Source organism: Aquila chrysaetos, chromosome 24, assembly GCF_900496995.4.
Source record: "Aquila chrysaetos chrysaetos chromosome 24, bAquChr1.4, whole genome shotgun sequence".
Lineage (NCBI taxonomy): Eukaryota > Metazoa > Chordata > Aves > Accipitriformes > Accipitridae > Aquila > Aquila chrysaetos.
Genome location: NC_044027.1, coordinates 5,972,659 through 5,991,758, shown reverse-complemented (window position 1 = coordinate 5,991,758; position 19,100 = coordinate 5,972,659). Strand labels below are relative to the sequence as shown.

The window sequence follows — 19,100 nt, the reverse complement described above, 5'->3', positions numbered from 1 at the left end:
AGCCACGGGGAGCTCTCACAGCCAAGGCTCATTAGGGCTAAACCGCCGCCGGCTTCCCTTGACCTGCCGTCGGCATCTCGTCCCCCCAGGTAGGGCTCAGGCTCTCGGAGGCCATCCCGGAGCCGCAGGCAGGAGGGAGGAGGCAGCTTTACATAGCTAAAACCTCTGCTGCTAATGAAAAACAGGTTCTGCATAGCCAAACAGCTGATCTGCGGCCACCGAGCTGAGTAATGCCTCGAATTCCTGGCAGGAGCTGCTTCCTTTTGGGAGGCGAGAGCTCCTTCCCCAGTGAGCGAGGCCCTTCGTGTCCCTCACTGGGTGCAGGGCTCTCCCGGGGGCTAAGCCCTGCTCGGGGACCGGTTAGCCCCCAGCCACCCCTCGGGGATTGGGGCTGGCATCAGGCAATAAGATTATGGGGTTTTGCATGCTGCAGGGGGTCTGGTGGGTGATGGTCCGTCTGTCTGTTCAGCCCTCTGCCCATCCATCCATCCAGCTCGCCCCACAGGCATTTGTCTTGGTCTCTGTCCATCCCTCCAACCGCAGCGAGGAAGATGATGGGGGTTGAGCCCTGCTGCGTCCTGCAGCGCCTGGGGACTGGTCCACGTCCCCCAGGGTGTCACTTTGGCTGGCAGGGATGTCTCTTGGGGCTGGGGGTTCCCCCCGATTTCAAGGATGGATGCAAGCAGGGAAAGGAGCTCAGCAGCTCCCGGGGACGGATCCTGCATGGGAGAGAGCTGCTGCTGGTGGCGGGGCAGGATGGCTGCTGGGTGTGGAGCAGGATGAGGCCATGACTCAGCCCTCACCAGGGCTCTCGCACACCCTGACCCGTTCCCCTCTCCTCCTCCTTCCCCGGCAAAGCCCTGGCGGCACCTGGGGACCCGGGGTTGCAGCCGGGGACGGGGCCCGGCGTGTGTGTGTGTGTGTGTGTCCGTGGTGGAGATCAGGGCCAGTCGCTGATGTAAACAGCTCTGGCTGCAGATAAACAACCAGCCCCGGCAGGGAGGACAAACAGCTCCTCTGTTCCCATGCGGGACGGCTCCAGACCCTCCCCGCAACACCCCAGCAGCATCTCTATCGTTCGGGGTCGGTGGCTCGAAACACCCCCTCCAGCCCGATTTGTGGGTGGCACCCCCTGTGCCACCCCATCAGCCTGGGGCCAGACCCGTGTGGGGTGCAGGTGCCCAATCTGGGGGGCAAAGGGGGGGATTTAGCCACCTGGACACGTGCCGAGGTCAGGGATGATGCCGGCTCCATCCATCACGGCACCCTGAGGGCCGTGGCATCCTGGAGAGGGTTTGGCAGAAGCTCGTGCCCGACCCTGGTGACAGCCAGGGACCCCCCCCTCCATTCCTCCCCGGGCGGGTGCCGCCGGTCCCCCCGCGTCGTGGCGCCGAGGCCAGGCTTCCCTGGAGTGCTCCCAAGCCCTTTGCCCATCCTGCCCCCGGTCCTGGCGCAGAGCCGCGCTCCCCCCCTGCCGCCGCTCGGCCGCCTGCCCCCACCTGTGCCCAGCTGCTCCCGGCGCAGCCCCCAGACCCCCCTGTGGGTCAGCACCCGCTTGGCTCCGGCTGGGCTGGAGGGTGCCACGGCTGCACCCGCACGGCACCGTGCCACGAGGGCCGGGTGATGCCAAGCTGGTGGGTGCTCCCTGTGTGGGGCTGAGCAGGGGATGGGGCACACCGGGGACTGTGACCCCCCCCCAGCATCCTGGGCCAGGGTATACTGGGGGTGCTGGGGAGCCCTAGGCACCCATGGGTGCAGCCCCCCCTAGAGCACGGGCACATGGAGATGCTGTGGGGTGGGCAGCCTCCTGCCGCCACCCCGAAACGGCTGCAGCTGAGGGGCTGCCGGTGGCACCCCCTGCACCCCCCCTTGTCCCCCCACCCTCGGTGGGTGCCGGTGGGCAGCCGCCCGGGAAGGTTTTTGGCTTCGGCTCCGGCTGCATTCCTCGGTGGAGGGAGGAGTGGAGCCGGAGCCTGGCGTGACTCAGCCCCGGCCACGAGGGCTGGGGACAGGCCGGTGACCCATGTGGAGCCATAACCCGTCCTCTGTCCCCCCTCACTGCCTGACATGCACCCCTGGCACGGGCAACCCCTCTCTGAGCCAAGGGGCTGAGCTTTATCCCTGCCCAGGGACCCCCCAGCACGCAGCGGTGGGGGGGGGGTGGCAGGTCCCCGAGAGCCTCTGCGGTCGAGGATGGCTGGACCCCGGGTTATGATAACTCTAAAAAGGGACTTTCTCTGCGGGAGCCGGACACAGCCTGACCCTGCGGTTCCCTTGCTCCCAGCCTGGCCGGTCGACAGCCACCAATTCCCCTGTGCCCAGATCCGGCCAGCGCGCGCCTCCCATGGGTGCCCACCCCACGGGGAGGGGGCTGCTGCCGGGGTATGCTGAGCATGGGGGGGTCATCGGGGCTGGACGGGGAGGGGGGGGGCCCAGAGCAGGACAGAGAGTCCCAGTCTGGAGCAGGCAGCATGGGAGGAATGGAGAGGAGGAAGCAGGGGGCTCGCTGTGGGCTGAAGGCTCCAGCCTTGTCCTGCCTCCTGCTCGTGACATCCCGAGTCCCCACCGCTGGCAGCGGGCTGGGGGGAGTGCCCGCCACCGCATTCCTGCGCTCCTCAAGGAACCAGCTCGGGACCTTCCCACGGGGATTTCCAGCCTGGGCACACACCGCTCCAGCCCGGATCGTACCGGGATCCTGGCTCTGTTGCAGTGCCTGGGGAGACTCGTCCACCGGCTGCGGAGAGAGCGTCCCGACTCCACGGTGAATCACCAGGGAAGGAACTGATTAAGAGTTCGCAGCACTTTCTTGCTGGAAATAACTTTCTCCGCAGAGGCCGTTTGCAGCCCAAGGCTGCTCCCCTGATGCAGCCCGGGGTGGGGAGGGGGTTGGATGTGCTGCAGGTTTTACCCCCTCTTTGCTGCTCACTGGCCTGGAAAAGCCTCCCAAAATGAGGTATTGGGTTGGGATGTACTTCTGCTCCCATCGGGGATGGGAAGAGGGAGAATTGCTGAAGCTGAAGTTACCCGACCAGCATCACCTCCAGCTCCCCAAGTGGCAGAGTCAAGGTCCAGGGATTCTCTGACCTCAGACACAGAGGAGATGTGGCTGCAAGTGGGATGGTACTGGTGCCTGGTCCAGGCCCTTCGGAGCCAGGAGCATCCTGCATCCACCCTGTCTGCATCCCTGCATCCCCCTGTGCTGGGGGCCAGCAGACATGGGGAGCCCCCCAGCATGCCTGGAAGCCCCCACAGCCTCATCCTGCCTTTCTCCCCCGGGGTGACACCCTCAGGGCTTGGAAATGGCTGCGGGGGAGATGGGGTCGGCAGCCCCCAGGCAGTACCAGAGCAGTGACAGTGTCACTGGGCCCAGTTTGCAACTGGGAGAGGGACAGCCAGGTGTGCCCCACTCCCAAATTTTGCCTCCCCAAATTTTGCCGGCTGTGGTGCAGGCACGGAGACCGCTGCCACCGCTGTTACCCGCCACCGCTCTTGATGTCGTCTCTATTTCTGCCCCGTGACTCAGGGATTTCAGCAGGTTTGGGGCGGGGGGAAGGGCAAAAGCCACTTCCCTGCCAAAAAAGAGGCAGCTGCTGCTCTCTCGGCCTCTGTCAAGCAGGGGTGGATTATTAACCCGAGCACAATGCCATCCCTCTGTCCTGCTGTCCCCCTGCCCGTGCTCGCTTACCCCATGACTCAGGGATGTGACACTTTTCCGGTCACTTAAAAGGAGGAGAAGGGGGTGAGTTTGTGGGAGATAAGAAGGAGCGTGGTCCTCAGCTGGTGTAAAAGGGCCTCACGCGCTGGCACGGGGTCCCTGTGAGTCACGCCCCGGGGCTGGTGTCACCCAGCTGTGTCCCTTGGGTGCCCACCCCAGTGTCCTCCCGCTGCTGGGTACTGCTGAGGCTCCCAGGACAGCTCATCGCGGAAAACGAAGATAATCTCTCATCATTTGGGGGGAGAAAGGGGGTTATTTTGTAAGCACGGCTCATTTTTAAGCCCAGCATCCTTCCTCCCTCCCCCGTCCCCATCATCCTCAGCATTGATGTTTATCTGTGTGCAGTTGCTAAGGCCACCCGTGGGTGACAAGGACACACGTGGCACCCACGCGCCGGTGGAGATTTGATGCTGTTTTGGGGCTGTCGCTGCTATCCCCATCTCCGGATGGCTCCAGCTCTTCCCCAACCCCAAATCCCCATCGTTCCTCTGCCAGGTCCCTGATCCCAGCCCTCCGCTTCCTTGGGGTTATCTCAGCTCCAAGAAAAACCCTCAGCAGCTTCTGAAACCCCGTCAGTGTTTCCGGCCCCAGAGAGCAGATACCGCTGCTTCCTCGAAGCTCGGATGTGGTGACTGTCACCGACACGTGGCCCCGTTGTCACTGTACCCCTGTCACAGCCGCAGTCCGGGCTGCCGCTTGCATCCAGTTGTGTTTGGGAAATATTGTGCTTTCTGCTTCCCTGTTGGGGTGAAGAACACTTTGCAAGGCAACAGTTCACCTCATGGCAACTAATTGTTTCCATTTGCTTGCAAACAAACAGGCAGCAAACAGGAAAATCCCCAAAGCAGAGGATGGGGCTTTTTGCAAGCCCAGCGCCTCAACGCTAGTGATTTTTCCATCCTGGTATCCACCCCCAGGTGGATCTGTTTGTGCACTCCCTTGCACATGGATCCATCTGTGCACTCACAGATCCCTTCATGCACACCCATGCAAATGGATCTGCTTGTGCACATGTGGATCCATCCATGCATACGTGGATCCATCCATGCACACAGATCTGTCCATGCACACCCATGCAAATGGATCCATCCCTGCATGCAGGGATCCGTCCACGCATGCCCACGCGCACAGATCCATTCACACACCTCTGTGCCTGCTGCCTGCCTGGCACCAGCAACAGAAAAAGCAGCCACGGGAGCCAGAATCAGCTGCTGCAGGAACACTCTGGAGCCTCTCACCATCCTCTTGTCCCTGACACCTCCATTCCTGCCCTGCTTACACACGCTGACACCCCAAATTCCCCCCATGCTGCTGCTCCCAGCACCCATGAGCCCTGCAGCCTGGCACAGTGAGGGCACCCCGGTCCTGAATCGTCTGCAACCCTGTGCATGGCAAACACATCTCGGCTGTGGTGGGCTGCAGACGGCCGGGTTTTGGGGAGGAACTGGACACGTGCTGCGAGGGGAAGGTTGTCAAACCCACGCAGGATTTTCTGCAGGAAAACTTATGGCATGGACCAGGAGCAAGGCACAGATTTGCAGCGGGGCTGTGCGTCGGCATCGCTGATGCACTGGGGTGTGTGTTGGCATGCATGTGAGCGGGTTTGTGCATGCTGCGTATGGGGCTGTGGGTGCACAGCTGCACATGTGAGGGGTGCATGTGTGAATTGGTGGTTTGTCCGCAAATATAAACATGTAACCCTGTGTGTGTGGAATGTGGGTGTGTGCATGCATGGCTGCGTGGTTACACAAGTGTGCATGCAAATGTGTTTGCATGTAGGAGTCTATGCATGTGTGCATGTTGGGTGTGTGTTTGTGTGCACACATGCAGTGTGTATGTGGGTGGTGTGTGTGTGCACATGTGCATGGGTGTGCCTGCATGTTTGTGCATGCACATGTGGTGTCACGTGTGTGTGCGTGTGCCCAGGGGTAAGCATGCACATATGCATGTGTGCAGGCCTCTGGGCTGTGGGTGTGCATGGGTACCCGCGCCCAGACGTAAGCACGTATGTACACGTGTGTGCAAGCCCCAGGGTGTGTATGTGTGTGTGTGTGTGTGTGTGCACTGTGCGTGCATGTGTGTACAAGTTTCCAGGGTGACCATACACATACACACATGTGCAAGGCCCAGTGCTGTGCATATGGTAGTGTGTGTGCATGCCCCAGTGCTGTGCATGCGTATGTACACATGTATGTGTTCCAAGGGGTGTGTGTGCACATACGAGGGGGGTGTCTGTTCCTGGTGTGTGCACATATGTGCGTATATGTGTGCACGTGCCCAGGGGCATGCATGGACATGCAAGTGTGTGTGCCCAGGGGTGCACATACATGTGTGTGTGCATGCCATGGTGCTGGGGGGGGGGGGTGTCACGCACACAGTGCCTGGTGCTGCGAGTGTCCCATCCGAGCCGAGGGTCCCGAGCCGAGCCAAGGGGCCCGATCCTGTCCGATCCGAGGGTCCCGATCCGATCCGATCCGACCCGAGGAGCCCGATCCAATCCGATCCGAGGGTCCCGATCCCATCCGAGGGGCCCGATCCGAGCCGACCCGAGGGTCCCGATCCGATCCGATCCGACCCGAGGGGCCCGATCCAATCCGATCCGAGGGTCCCGATCCCATCCGAGGGGCCCGATCCGATCCGACCCGAGGGGCCCGATCCAATCCGATCCGAGGGTCCCGATCCGATCCGAGGGTCCCGATCCGATCCGATCCGACCCGAGGGGCCCGATCCAATCCGATCCGAGGGTCCCGATCCGATCCGAGGCGATCCGAGGGGGCCGACCGGAGCGGCGGACGCTGGCCGGCCGCCAGCCCTTTCTCATAAACCACATGCTGCCGCGCCGCTATAAAGGGCAGCGCGGCGGCGGCGGCGGCTCAGCCCGGCCCCGCTCGGCCCCGCCGCCGTTTCGCCCGCACCTCCCGGTCCCGCCGCAGCCCCGGCCCCACGGCAGCCCCCATGCCCCGCCTCGGAGCCAAGGTACGGCGGCCCCTCCCGCTATCCAGCCCCCAAAAAACCTTCACCCCCCTCCACCCCCCCCAGCCCCGGCACGGCGCCCGCTGTCACCTGTGCGGGGTCCCCGGGGGGAGCAGCTCCCACCACTCCTTCAGCCCCGGTTCTCCTCGTCGTCGTCCCCCCCCCCCGCCCCGATCCCCGGTCACGCAGGGGGACGTGGCAATCCCCCTCTTCGGGGGTCCACGGGGGGGCCCGGCTCCCGGCGGGGTGATGCTCCAGCCCCGGTTCGGTTCCCGGACCCGCGGGATGAGGTTCCAGCCCCGTCCCGGTTCTCGGTTCCAGCCCCCTCCCCGGTTCCCGGACCCGCGGGGTGAAGCCCCGTCCCCGCCCCGGTTCTCGGCTCCAGCCCTGTCCCCGGTTCCCAGCCCCGGCGGCGAAAGGCCCCGGCTCCAGCCCCGTCCCGTTCGCCGGCTCCGGCCCGTCCCCGGCGGGGTGAGGCTCCGGCCAGCCGTGGCCGTGTCTCGGCGGTGGCCCGGGCGGCATCTTGCAGTTTCACAAGAGGGGAGGATTTCTGGACAACCTCCAAGGGAAATTCCCCCCCCCCTCCTCCTGCCATCACCCAGGCACCCTCTCGGTGCCGGTACACAGTGGAGGGGGGGCATGCGAACCCACCCCGGGGGTCTGCTCCATCCCCACCTCGGGGGTCTTGGCCCTGGGACAAGCCCCGATACCCACTGGGGTCCTGCAATGGTTCGGGGCCTCCCCGCTTCTTTGCAGGGGGATTGGGAGGGGAATTTGGGGCGACGCCAGAGCCGCTGCATGGAAAGAGCCCGGCGGGTGCAGGCACTGGAGGCTGGGGGGCGTCCGGAGGGTGGGAGGAGGATTTTTGGGGATGGGTGGGTCAATGCGTCAGACAGCTCCCCGGAGCCGGGGTGGAGGAGAAGATTTGCAGGAGAGACGGAGAAATGGTGCGGGAGAGGGAACAAGGGCTGTATGGGGAATGTGGAAGTGGCCGAGAGCCACGTCCAGGCTTTTGCCAGCCAGGCCCTGGCCATGCAGCCCCTGCAGTGGGCACTGGGAAATTCCCCACTGACCTGGCGCTCCTAAAAATAGCAGGATGGGGATGGGCGCGGGGGTTGGAGGACCATGGTGGAGTTATCTTGCTGGACTGTGGTCAAGCCCTGTCCACCACGAAGGTGGCTGCTCTGGAGGGTGGTGGGGAAGGGCAGGGGGCTCAGGGTGGGGGGATTAGCCCTGCTCCAAGCCTTTGCTCTGCCATGCTCAGGTGTGCCTGCTCCGCTGCACCCTGCTGTCATCCCTCCTCCTCCTCCTGGTCTGCAGCATCCATGAGACGGAGCAGAACAGCTACTGCCAACAGATAATCACGGAGAAGCACCTGGCCGAGCTGGAGGAGCTGGTGAGTGCCCTCCCCAGGCTCTGCCATGGGACGGGGGCTCTTTCAGGGCCGGGCAGGCACAAATCAGCCCTTATTTAGGGCTGAAAATAAGCAAATCAGCTTATTTTCAGCTCCACCAGGAAAGTGATGGTACCCAGCAGCTGAGCATCTGTGGGCACGAGGGACAAGCAGGCACGGGGGGGGGGTGTGTGTGACATGCTGTCGTGCCTTTAGCAAGGGTGGCTGTGGAAAACTGTCAGTGGGAAAAATGGAAGGAGAGGGGAAGCAGGAGCTGGCAAGAGTGTGGCTGGGAAGGGGGCATGAATGGGGCTGGATGGGTGCAGGGGCGATGGGGAAGCGGTGGAGGGAACTGGTGCTGTGGGGCCGTGGCGTTTTCCGGGCGGCTGCGCAGGGGTTAAAGTCGAGGAATCCGGCTGCATTCCTGAGTCCAGCTGCTTGCCTGGAAGCTGGGCTGGCAATGGGGCTGTGGGTGGGTGGCAGGCAGCGAGGGGGGCCGTTGGCCAGGCTAGCTGGGTGCTGGAGCCAGCCGGACTGGAGCAATGGGTGCCTTCAGCCCACGTGGCCCATAGGCAGCTCTGGGTGCTCACACCCACCTCACAGGGAGGCAACTCCTGGCCCCATCCTTGCTGCTGGGGCCGTATCTCACACTGGCCCTTGGCTCACCTCCGAGCGGGGAATCACGCGGATGTTCAGGGGAGAATCGGGAATCGGGGGCACGCAGGGATTTGCACGGTTGTCGCAGATTAAATTCCGCCGTTGCAGCGAACGGGGTGCGCGGGCGAGAGGCGATAGCGGCGCCTCTGAATCCTCGCCGCCTGCTTGCTTTGCACCGAGCTCTCTGGCTCGCAGCGTGTAACCGCTGTGTCCGGGCTCGCTTTACCTCTTCCTCTTTAAGCACCGAGGTGCAGTGCCAGGAGCTGACAGATGTCGTGTGTGCAAGCTCAGCTTCCTCTGCTTGAGCTGTCCCTGCAGCCTCAGCACCCCGCATCCTCGGGGAGCCTTTGCTTTGCAACCCCCAGGGATTAAAAGTGGGTGCGTGGTTGAGGGGAGAAAGGGGATGGAGCAGGTTTGAATGGAAGTCGTGGTTTCCCTGCTGGGGAATGCAGCCCTCTCCTCTTCCCACTGACAGAGGAGCCAGCCCTCACTCCAGCCCCTGTGGGATAATGGAGCAATTGTTTCCGGGCCGGCATCCCAGGCTGGGAGGGCGAGGGCTGCCAGAATTGCCGGCCGGCCGGCAATTCTGGCAGCCCTCGCCCTCCCAGCCTGGGATGCCGGCCCGGAGGCAGGGGGGCTTGTTTGGGGTGGGTTTTCACCCCCATCGGAAAGGGTTGCTGTGTAGGGGGCCAGCAGCGCTGTGTGCGGGACCCCGGTGTTGTGTGATGGCGGGGGATACGTGACCTCGGTGTCATGGCCACCTCCTGCATGGCAGGATGCTCTTTTGCAGCCTGGCTTTAGCAGAGCGAGGCGCTGCGGGGGAGACCCTGGGAGAATCAAGCAGGGCTGGGCTCTGCCGTGATGCTGGGAGGAAGAGGAGGAGGAGGAAGAGGAAGAGAAGTGGGGTGGGAACAGGCAGGGGGAGGCAGGCATCCCTGGTACGGGGAGCATGCCGTCCGATGGGAGCGGGGATCCTGGGCTCGCCCCTGCCAGAGGTTCGACCTTAGGGAAGTGTCTGTGCAAGGAAGAGGACGGTCTGGGATGAAGCAGGAGTGGGAGCAGAATCCTTCCCAGCCCTGTGGATCTGGGGGGCTCAGGCACCCCTTCATGCCCTTGGGGTGCCCGTGTTGGTTCCACTGCCCCTTGCTGCTGTGTTATCCCCCCAGGGCCATGGGGTGACATCCTGCTCTCTCCTTCCAGGCTGACACCCAGATGCAGCACCCAGGCAGGGTCTCCTTCAAGTTCATCAATAAGATGCAGTTGGTAAGTGGCTCCTTGCTGGGTACCGGGGAACAGAAGGGGACAGGGACCAGGGCTGGCTGGTGCACGGGGCAGGGGGGGTCTGCAGGTCCGCAGTCTCCCCTCTCCCGTCCCCCTTTGTGGGAGGCTTCCCAGGAGGGACCCATCCTGCTTGGCCAGGCGGCTGTCGAGCCCCAGCTTGGGCAGCCTGTGGGACCATACAAAGGTATTTTGTGGCTTTGTGCCTCAGTTTCCCCCAGGCAGAGTGGGTGGGGTGCTGCTGCCTCTGCCCATCCAGTAACCAGTCTCACTTTTTTGGGGGGGTCTGTCCTCTCAGAACGACTCCGTCTGCTACGTGAAAGCCGCCTTTCCTCTGCTGGGCAAGATCCTGGAGCGAACGGAGTTCAAGGAGAACTCGTCCAATGCCAAGAAGATGCAGATGGTGCGCAGGATGTACAGCCGCATCGATGAGAATGTTGACCCCTGCATCAGGGAGGAGGATGATGAGGAGAGAAAGGTACAGTGTCCCCTGCCTTGTGGGGTGCCAGATCTGCAGGGGTGTGGATCTGAATCCTCATCCTGGGGTGAAATAGAGTGTCCAGAGCATCCTGGGGTGGGTGCGTGGGCAGGACCTTGAAGTGGAGCAGAGATGGGGTGTGCGTGGACACAGGGAACCATGGGGGAATTCACGGGGTGCAGCGTGGTACCCCGTGGCGGTGACACTGGGTGCCCTGCATGGTCGTGGAGCTGATGCTGAGCCCGGCTTTTCCTCTAGCTCTCGCAGATGTGCTTTGAGGAGTTCACCACCTCCCCCTATGAGATGCTGGTGCTGGTGAAGCAATTCTTCCAGGACATCAACCAGCTGCTGCAGAACCAGGAGACCTTCGAGAAGGATTGCAGCCATGTCTACCGCAGGACCTGCTTGGGACCCAGGAAGGCCGAATCCTCACCAGGTGAGATGCCGAGGCTTTGCCTCTGCCCGGCAAACCCGTGCTGGGCCGGGGGGCCTGGGCTCGCCTGCATGGAGCAGCTTGACAGCCGCGTGTCCCTCTCCGTGGGCACACGCGGGCGCCGTGGGCACGGCACGTGTCTGCGTTGATCCCCGTCTCTGTCGCTCGGCTGGTGGCCATCCCTGCGGGGTGGCCTTGGCGGTGTGTTGGCGAGCTCTGCGTCTGTGTCTGGGGAGAGCCGGGCTTGGGAGAAGGGGCTGGCCACCCCTTGGAGGTGGGATTTGGGCTGAATCCCGCTGGAAACAAGGCCAGAGAGAGATGCTGAGGGGGAATAAGGAGGCATCTCCCTCGGCCCGGCTGAAGGCATCAGGCTCGGCTCCGTCTCAAAGGCCCAGGGCCCGGGTTGAGCGTAACACGGAGAAATTGAGGCGTCGGGATCCCTCTGCCACCAACGTGCTGCATGACCTCGGCTGCATCACTTCAACTGCCCCGTGCCTCAGTTTCCCCCGACCAAGCCTTTGGGGAGAGCATTGCCCACCGGGGTGGAAGAGCCCTGTGTTGCCGTCCGTGCTTTCGCAAGCACCCGTGCTGTATGTTTGCATGCCTGCAGAGGAGATGTCTCGCTGTCGTCCGTGTGTCGGAGCTGTGCCCTGTCCCTGCGCCATGGGGGATGTTAAACGTAGCTGTCCACCTCCTGCAAGTCGTGGATAAACTGCTGTCATCAGCTCAGGGGACCCGGTGATTCGGGTTTGCTTCATCCTGCCTGCTGCTTGTCATCTTTGTGCTGCCACGTCTGTCCCTGCCTGCTCCCTGCCTGTTTCCTGCCTCACCTTTGCTCTCCCTTTTTTTGGGGGGGGCTTGCCCCGGGGCAAGTTTGACCCACTTGGCCGGGGCCGCGGGGAGGGATGGGGATGCTGCCCCTGACCTCAGATCTGCTGACTGTGCCACTCTTGGAGGCTGGTGACCCCACGGCCGTCTCTTCTCTCTGCTTCTTTCAGGTGTGGGGACAGATCCTGACTGCAATTGCCTGTCCCCTGCCCTCCCTTCTGCCACCCAGCCCTCCCTCTCCGCTGCCACCCATGCTAGCAGGGAGGTGGCACCCGCTAGCACCCAGGTCCCTTACAGCCTCTCCCATGCCACCCTCACTGACTTAGATGCCCCATCTCAGCCCCCCAGTAGCACAGACGGTGGCTCGGGGACCGAGGAGGTCCTGGGTGCCGGGGTAGGTGACACGGCGTCGGTGCCGTCCCCCACGATGCAGCGGACGGCTCCAGCTGACAGCGCCGAAGCCCTCCTGGATCCGGCCGGGACCCTTGGCGTGGTGGCGGTGGACGTCTCCATCCTGCGTGGGGACGGAGAGCTGGTGGAAGGGGGCACTGAAATGGTGGCCGGCCACCCGCCGCAGGATCTGGCCCAGCAGCAGGGAGCCTCCATCCTCCTGGACCATCCCAGCGGGCTCAGGACCACCACGCCGGCAGCATCCCCCAGCACTGGCTTGGCGGGCGGCAGAGCCAGGATCCGTCTCACCGAGACATCCGAGCCCGTCACGCAGCTCCGTTTCTCCAGGATGGCCCCAGAGATGCGGGGCCGAGTGCCGGGCGGCCCCGGGGACGGGGCGAGGGTGCGAGGCTGGGGGCTGAGCCGGCTGCGGGAGCCCGAGGACGGCGGGGCTGGCCCCAGCTTTGACTCTGGCTTTGTTCTGAGCGCAGAGCAGCGCAGGAAGGAGCCGGCCGTCAGGGAGGGCCGCCAGGAGCCCCTGATATACATCACGGTGGCCAGCGTGGTGGCCGTCTTGCTGGCCATGGGAGGGCTGCTCTTCTACAAGTATAAACCCAGGGTAAGGCCCCCCCCCCCCCAGCCCCTCTGCCTCCTCCCTGGGCACAAACATCTTCTCCTGCCTCAGTTTCCCCACTTGCCTCTTGGTCCGTGTGGGTTGACCCCCACTTTCCCCATCATTTTGAGATGTGGGGGGGACAAGTGGTGGCGCTGAGCAGGTGAGAGGATGTTATTTGGGAGATTCCCCCCGTCACTGCGCTGGGGGTGAGACCCCCCCCCCGCCGCAGCCCCCTCCCCTTCCCCAGGGCTCATCTCCCGGTTCCCCCTCCCTCCGCACAGGTCCTGGAGCGGCCGCTGGAAGATGGAGGCTGCGACCCCGAGGAGCCAGAGAGGAGGTGGGTGCAATATCACCCTGCTTGGGGGGGGGGCTTTGGGGACCCCCACCCTGGGCCACCCTGCCCTAAACTCCCTGGCTTTCCCTCGCAGGGCGCTGCAAGGAGCGAGGGGACGTCCAGAGCTGGAGACTCAGGAGCTCTAAGGTGAGCAGGGTCTGGATGGGACCTCGCAGGGCTCTGGCCCAAGCCTGTGGGGACAATGTTGAGTCCCTGGACTGTCCCCACCTGCCTTGACCTCAGCCACGGGCGGGGAAATTCGGCTGCTGGCAGGGGGTGTATGGGGTGGGAAGACACGGAGAGGAGCATGTCTGTGCCCCAGCGCTGCCAGCATGCGGTTTTGCAGCCTATTAATCCATTACCAGCACTTTCTTAATATATATAGTATTTTTTCCTGCGGTTTTTATGTGTTTCCCCACCCGCCCCACCCTCCCTGGCAAAGCCTCGGCTCCCAGTCATCTTTCTCCTCTTTTCCTCAGGGCCCGAGGCGGGATGTGAAGCTGCTTGGGGGACAGATCCGGATGCTCCTCGCCATGTGAAGGAGGGTCGGCGCGCGCCGGCCCCTCCACGGTCCCACCATGATGCTGATGCTCCCTCTTCTCTCGCCCCACTCTGGTGGCCAGAGACTGCAAAAAACTCCCTGGCAGGGATGAAAGGATGGGGGGATGCGCCCTGAGTGGGACCCCCGGGCACCAGGAAGGCTAAGGGCTGGAAGGTGTCGGGCCATCACTGAAGGACTTTGCTGGGACGGTGGCGGTGGCTGACGTGACACCGTGGTGCTGAGCAGGACGATGGAGACGCTGGCGCTGGATTTGGGATGATGGATCCCGCTCGGACATGGCCTGCGCTGGCTGAAGATGGAGGGGACCAGCTCCCCGGATCCACCGGCTCTTCTCCCACCCCACCACGGCGGGGTTTGGAGCAGCACCCATCACCCCCCTGTTCACCCTGCCTTTCCCGAAGCTTCAGCTGGAGCATCCTGGATGCCGGGGGGGGTCAGTCACTGGGACTCCCCCAGGCTGCACAACCCCAGCCCCGACTTGCAACTTAAACCCTCACACTGTGAATATTTAAAGCCCACCGGTGCCCGCGTCCCCGTGCAGGGCCAGGCTTGGGGGTGACGCTTGGCACCGTCCCGGTCCCCATCCTTCTGCCAGCGGAGATCTGGCTCTGGTCCTGTGCCCGAGCTGGCCTCGGCTCGCCGTCGTGCCGTTAGGGTTTTATTTTTAATATAGCGGATGAAAGTCTTTATCCCACAGGAGTATTTTACAGGGGGCCTGTCCTGCCCCCCCCCACAGGGTTATTGCTGCGAGCTGGCCTCGCCTGCAACTGGATTTCTTTTGTGACTGCGCTTTAGAGAAGGGAAATGGGGCCGGGGAAGGACTGGATCAACGTGGGTGTAAGAGATGGAGATGCCCCAGCCGGGTACCTGGGGACTTTTCAGCTCAGCCCCCCTTCCCTGGCTTTGGGAAGAGCCTGGTTTGGGATGCACCAGCCCCAGAGATACCCCAAACCTTGGGCTCGGGCTGCATCCTGCCCCGCCGCAGCATCCCTCCGGCCCCGAATGTGAAGCGTGGCCCACGCTGCTCTTGGGTTTTGAAGTATTATTTTTATACGGTGGAACAAAATGTGGACAAACCAAACTGTTTTTAAAGAAAGCATTACTATTAATTTTTTTTTAATATGTATTTATGACTGCCAGAAGCAGGGGTTTCCAGTGCAAGGGACTGGTGTAAATCAGGAGGAAAGCCCTGACCACAGCAGGGAGGCTGAGGCCAAACTCGTTGCTGGTGTAAGCCACCAGCTCAGCACTGATTTGCACCATGGAGGAGACACCGACACCGTGCCGGCCCCGCTCCTGCGGGGGAAAACTTGCCTTTAAGCTGTGTCGGATTTATTTTGCCTCTGGTTTATTTTTTTTTGATACAGTGAAACGTTGAAATATTTTATACAAAGTCATTTAAAGAAGTCTATTTAAAGAAAATAATAGAAAACATCTTGTATATTTAATATTATTAATAAACAGAGATGTGTAGCACTGTGTAAGCCTGGGAGCTGGTGGGGGAGGACAGGGCTGATGGGGGGATGCAGCCTGTGACCACCCCGTCCCAGCCCTGGGGTCCCCGATGGGGGGTGGCAGAGGGGGGGTGAGGGGACAGAGAGGGGATCCGTCTCCGGTGTGGCTGCATTGGACTGAGTACTGGGGGGAGACACGGGGGTCCTGCTGGAGCTGCCCCCATGCCCTCGGATTGAAGGGGGGGGGTGGAGTCCCCCCCCCCATCCCGGCTCCAGGACGCTCCTGGGCCAGATCCAGGACCCAGGGCTGGGTCCCCTCCTGCTTGCACCCGCACCGGGGCTGCTTTGGTGTCCCGCAATGGGGGGGCTCCCCGGGAGCTGATGGGGGCAGCTCTGGGCTCTGCCTGGAGCGGGGGACACCCAGGGAAAGCCGCCGGAGCCCCTGCTCGGGGACCGTGGGGCGGAGGTCTGGATGCGGCCCGTGGCGGGGCGAGGGCTTCGGGGGGGTCAGGCTGCTGGCCGGCCATATCGCCCTGACCTGCTTTCCTGTTGATGCACTCGGGAGTTCACGGCCACCAGCACCAGGGCAGAGGGACGGATCCAGCCTTCCTGCCCCCAGCCCACCCGCATCCCTCCGGCATCGCCGGGACCAGGGCCTCCGGGCACAGGAACCTTTTCCCGGCAGCGGGGCCCCCCAAAATCTGTGCGGTGGGTTGGGAAGCAGCTGTTTAAAGCAAACACACTTGAGGTTGCTCTCAGCAAAGCTTCCTGCAAGCACTTCACTTGGAGAGGCAGCGCTGGAAGAGGCATTTCCTTCCCCCCCCCCCCCCCCCCCAGCTCCCCTTGCAGTCCAGGAATGAGGGAGCCCAGCATCCCACTCCCCTTGCACGGATCCAGCATCTCCGGGGGGGGGGATACCCTGGGGACGAGGGGGCTTCAACGCCATCCTGAGCCCCTACCAGCATGCTCATGGGGGGGTTGGTGTTGGGGGGGGTGCAGGGTTAAGCCTCCCCCATCGCTCGCCCAGGGGGGACGGGAAGGGCAGGATGGGACCCGGGGGCCCTTTGTGGGTGTCGGGGCTGAGCCTGCTGCCGCGTTTGCTGACAAACAGGATTCCTCGAGGAGAGCTGACTCAGCCCAGCCCTTCCTCTCCCCAGCAGCAGCCGGGGGTTTCCCAGGTCCACATCCCCTTCCCAGGGAAGTGGGACCTATAAATATCCCGCCAGATTCAGGCCACAATCATTATGGTCGGATTTGGCGGGGTATTTAAGGTCAGAGGCTGCTCTTAGGGGTGGGCAGGGTGCCCAGGCTTGGGGGTACTGGAGGCAGCGAGTCCCTGCCCTGCAGGCAGCTCCAGGTGGAAGCCGGCTGCATGGGAGAGGGTGTTAACTCTGGAGCTGAATGATGGCAGGGCTGTGATGGCAGCTTAATGCTTTGGTAGAGCTCAGAGGAGCAGAGTTGGGAGCATCCCTGGCTGCTAGGGGGGATGTGAGGAGCACCAATACCTGCCCCTTCCAGATTTACACCGCACAAACCCTCATCCCTGATCCCCCAAGCTGCTTTGAGCAGTCCAAACCTGTAAAGGCACATGGAAAATGCAGGTAAAAAGAGAAAACCCGTCTCCCTGCCCCAGCGTTCAGGCCAGGAGGGTCCCTCTGTTTACAATGTCCCCAACTGGTGGCCTCTTCCCCATCTTATTACTAACCTGGCTGGGAGTGGAGAGGTGATTCCCTGCTCGGAGCAGCACCCCCCACCAGCCCCCCACAATTTGGGGGGCAAAATCGGGTCTCAGCCTCCCCCATCAGGGATCCCATAGCGGGCGGGGGGACATGGAGCCGTATCCCCATCCCTTCATGCTTGTAGGGGAGGGTAGAAAAGAAATGCCCCCCCCCCCAGGGGGTTGAGTGGGGCACGGAGGGTGGTGGCACCCTGGGGTCCCTCCTGGGGTGCAAAATGGGTGTTTGTGCCTTAAAAAGCTGCCTCGATGGGGTGAAAAAGGGTGAGTTTGGGGAAAAGGTGGCTGGTGGGAGGGAAAGGCATCAGTAAGCATCTCCTGGGACCTGCTGGGTACCAGCACCGCACGGGCATGGCGTGGCACTGGGTGGCACAGAGTGGGGCCACCCTGCCCCAGCACCCTCCTTGGGCACCCCAGCGCCGAACCCAGGGGGGTGCCCCACATCCCCAGTCCTTGCAGCACCGGGGGGCTGGGACCTCCCAGGCTCATCCCACTGACCTGAGACCCCCCCCCAAGCACCCTGAGACCCCCCCAAGTGCCCCGAGACCCCCCCAAGTGCCCCGAGAGGGCTCTGCCCACCCTGGGAAACCTCGCCCAGCGCTGCCGAGGGCACCGCAGAGCTGCTGACGGGGCAGAAGCGCCCGGAAAGGGCCCCGGGGCCGCGGTTCCTGGGGCACAGCGGGTCTAGGACAGGGTTTTGGCCAAGGAGCTGCTGGAGGATTTTGGTGGCCAGAGGCCATTTTGTGGCCAGACGCAGCGATTTTGGTTAAAAAATGTTATCTGCACCCCCCCTCCCTGGTGTTTTAACCCAAATGCTGATGTTTTCCCAGCTTGTATTTTAAGGGAATGCCCCTGGGAAAGCAAAGCCCGAGTGGGGCTCAGACACCCCCCTGGTTGCCTGGGGGGGGTTTGGGGATGGGGATGGGGTCAGGGTGCCCCACGGGCAGGGCTGCTGCCTTCCTGCCTGTCCTGGGACAGAGGCGCAAGCCTGTCCCCACGGTCCTTTTGAGGACCCTACGGACCTGGGTGGGGGTGATGTCCGGGCAGGGTGGGTGAGCACCCATCGGTGGGGGTGGAAGTGGGGTGATGCCCGGCAGGACAGACGGACACCCATCAGCAGGGTCAGGACCCATGCCTGTACCCTGCCCGCACCTGCACCCTCAGACCCCAAACCTTGCTCGCTGCCAGAGGGGTGTGGGTGCTCTCGAGGGTCCCGGGTGGGTGCTCAGCCCTGATCCCTGCCATGGTGCAGAATGCGGCCCCTCAGCATCCCTGGGCCCCATGGGCAGGGCGCGGGTGTCCCTGCCTGAAATGAAGGGGCCAACGTGAACCCCACGCTGGGGGACCCCACAGTGAGGAGGAGGAGGAGGAGGGGAGGAAGGCAGCCCTGCCCAGGCCCAGCACCCCCAAACAGGGCTCAGCACCCCCAGCCCTGGAGATGCAGGCAGGTGATTCCCAGGGACCTCAGGGCTCCACTGAGCTCGTTAATGGATAACGAGGGCCGGGGAGGTCATGGACCGGACCCTACGCTGGCGCTGAGCCGGGGGCTGCCGCACTGGCAGGTGCTGGCACCCATTCGGGGCCGGGCACCCACCCAGGTCGTGCACCCACCCAGGGCTCAGCACCCACTCGGGGCAGGACACCCACCCCCACACCCCGATGTCCCCTGGGGCCCCCTCTCCCTCTGCCTTCCTGGGCCCAGAGGTGAGAGAGGGGCAGGATCGGGCCCGGCGTGTCCCATTCCCCCCTGGCCGCTCCCCCCGTGCCCCCCTCCCACGGGCCGCCGACCCCCGCGGGGCTGCCTGGCCGCATCCTGCTCCTGCCGCCATCCCGCGTCATCTGATTTTTCCCTGTGATTGCTCCATTTTCTTGAATTATTTTCCCCGATTTATTTTTTTTCCCCCGGTTTATTTTTTTTTCCCCGTGATTTACTTTAATCTTTTTACCCTGATTTATTTTTATTTTTTTCCCCGATTTAATTTTTTCCCCTGAATAAATAGAAATATTTTCTCCTGAGAAACCTTGTCCTTTTGTTTTATCTTTGTGATTTAATTTGGATTTGTTCCGCGATTAGTTTCCCCCGCCCCAGGCTCCGCCCCCGCCCCGACTCCGCCCCCTCCGCCCCGGCTCCGCCCCCTCCCCGACTCCGCCCCCTCCGCGCAGTCCCCGTCTATCGCCGCCAGGGGGCGCCGCGCCGCCGCGCCCGTTCCTCCCCGAAGCCGCCGTGCGGCCTCACTTGCCCGGCGGGTGCGCG

The 19,100-nt window shown here is 63.1% G+C and overlaps 1 protein-coding gene across 4 annotated transcripts; it reads left to right on the top strand.

Annotated features, from left to right (window-relative positions):
- CSF1 (colony stimulating factor 1) lies at positions 1–15,087 on the top strand. Of its 4 annotated transcripts, none has more exons than XM_030001031.2 (9): positions 1–89; positions 7,953–8,084; positions 9,939–10,001; positions 10,315–10,494; positions 10,753–10,930; positions 11,926–12,764; positions 13,043–13,098; positions 13,190–13,242; positions 13,575–15,087. In XM_030001031.2, exons 3-8 carry the CDS (start codon positions 9,951–9,953, stop codon positions 13,239–13,241), a joined length of 1,356 nt encoding a protein of 451 aa, XP_029856891.1. In that variant the 5' UTR covers positions 1–89; positions 7,953–8,084; positions 9,939–9,950; the 3' UTR covers position 13,242; positions 13,575–15,087. The 4 variants fall into 4 exon arrangements, with proteins under 4 accessions (XP_029856891.1, XP_029856892.1, XP_029856889.1 ...); XM_030001032.2 differs by lacking the exon at positions 1–89 and adding an exon at positions 6,581–6,691 and having other exon boundaries at positions 12,637–12,764; XM_030001029.2 differs by lacking the exon at positions 1–89 and adding an exon at positions 6,581–6,691.
- Positions 15,088–19,100: the final 4,013 nt, after the last annotated feature.

What these genes read in the sequence shown, in the direction of transcription:
- CSF1 (XM_030001029.2), top strand. Translation starts at nt 6,671, where the DNA reads ATGCCCCGCCTCGGAGCCAAG. An exon ending in TGCCCCGCCTCGGAGCCAAG is followed by an intron (nt 6,692 to 7,952) that starts GTACGGCGGCCC and finishes TGCCATGCTCAG; the next exon opens with GTGTGCCTGCTCCGCTGCAC. An exon ending in CCCGAGGAGCCAGAGAGGAG is followed by an intron (nt 13,099 to 13,189) that starts GTGGGTGCAATA and finishes TTTCCCTCGCAG; the next exon opens with GGCGCTGCAAGGAGCGAGGG.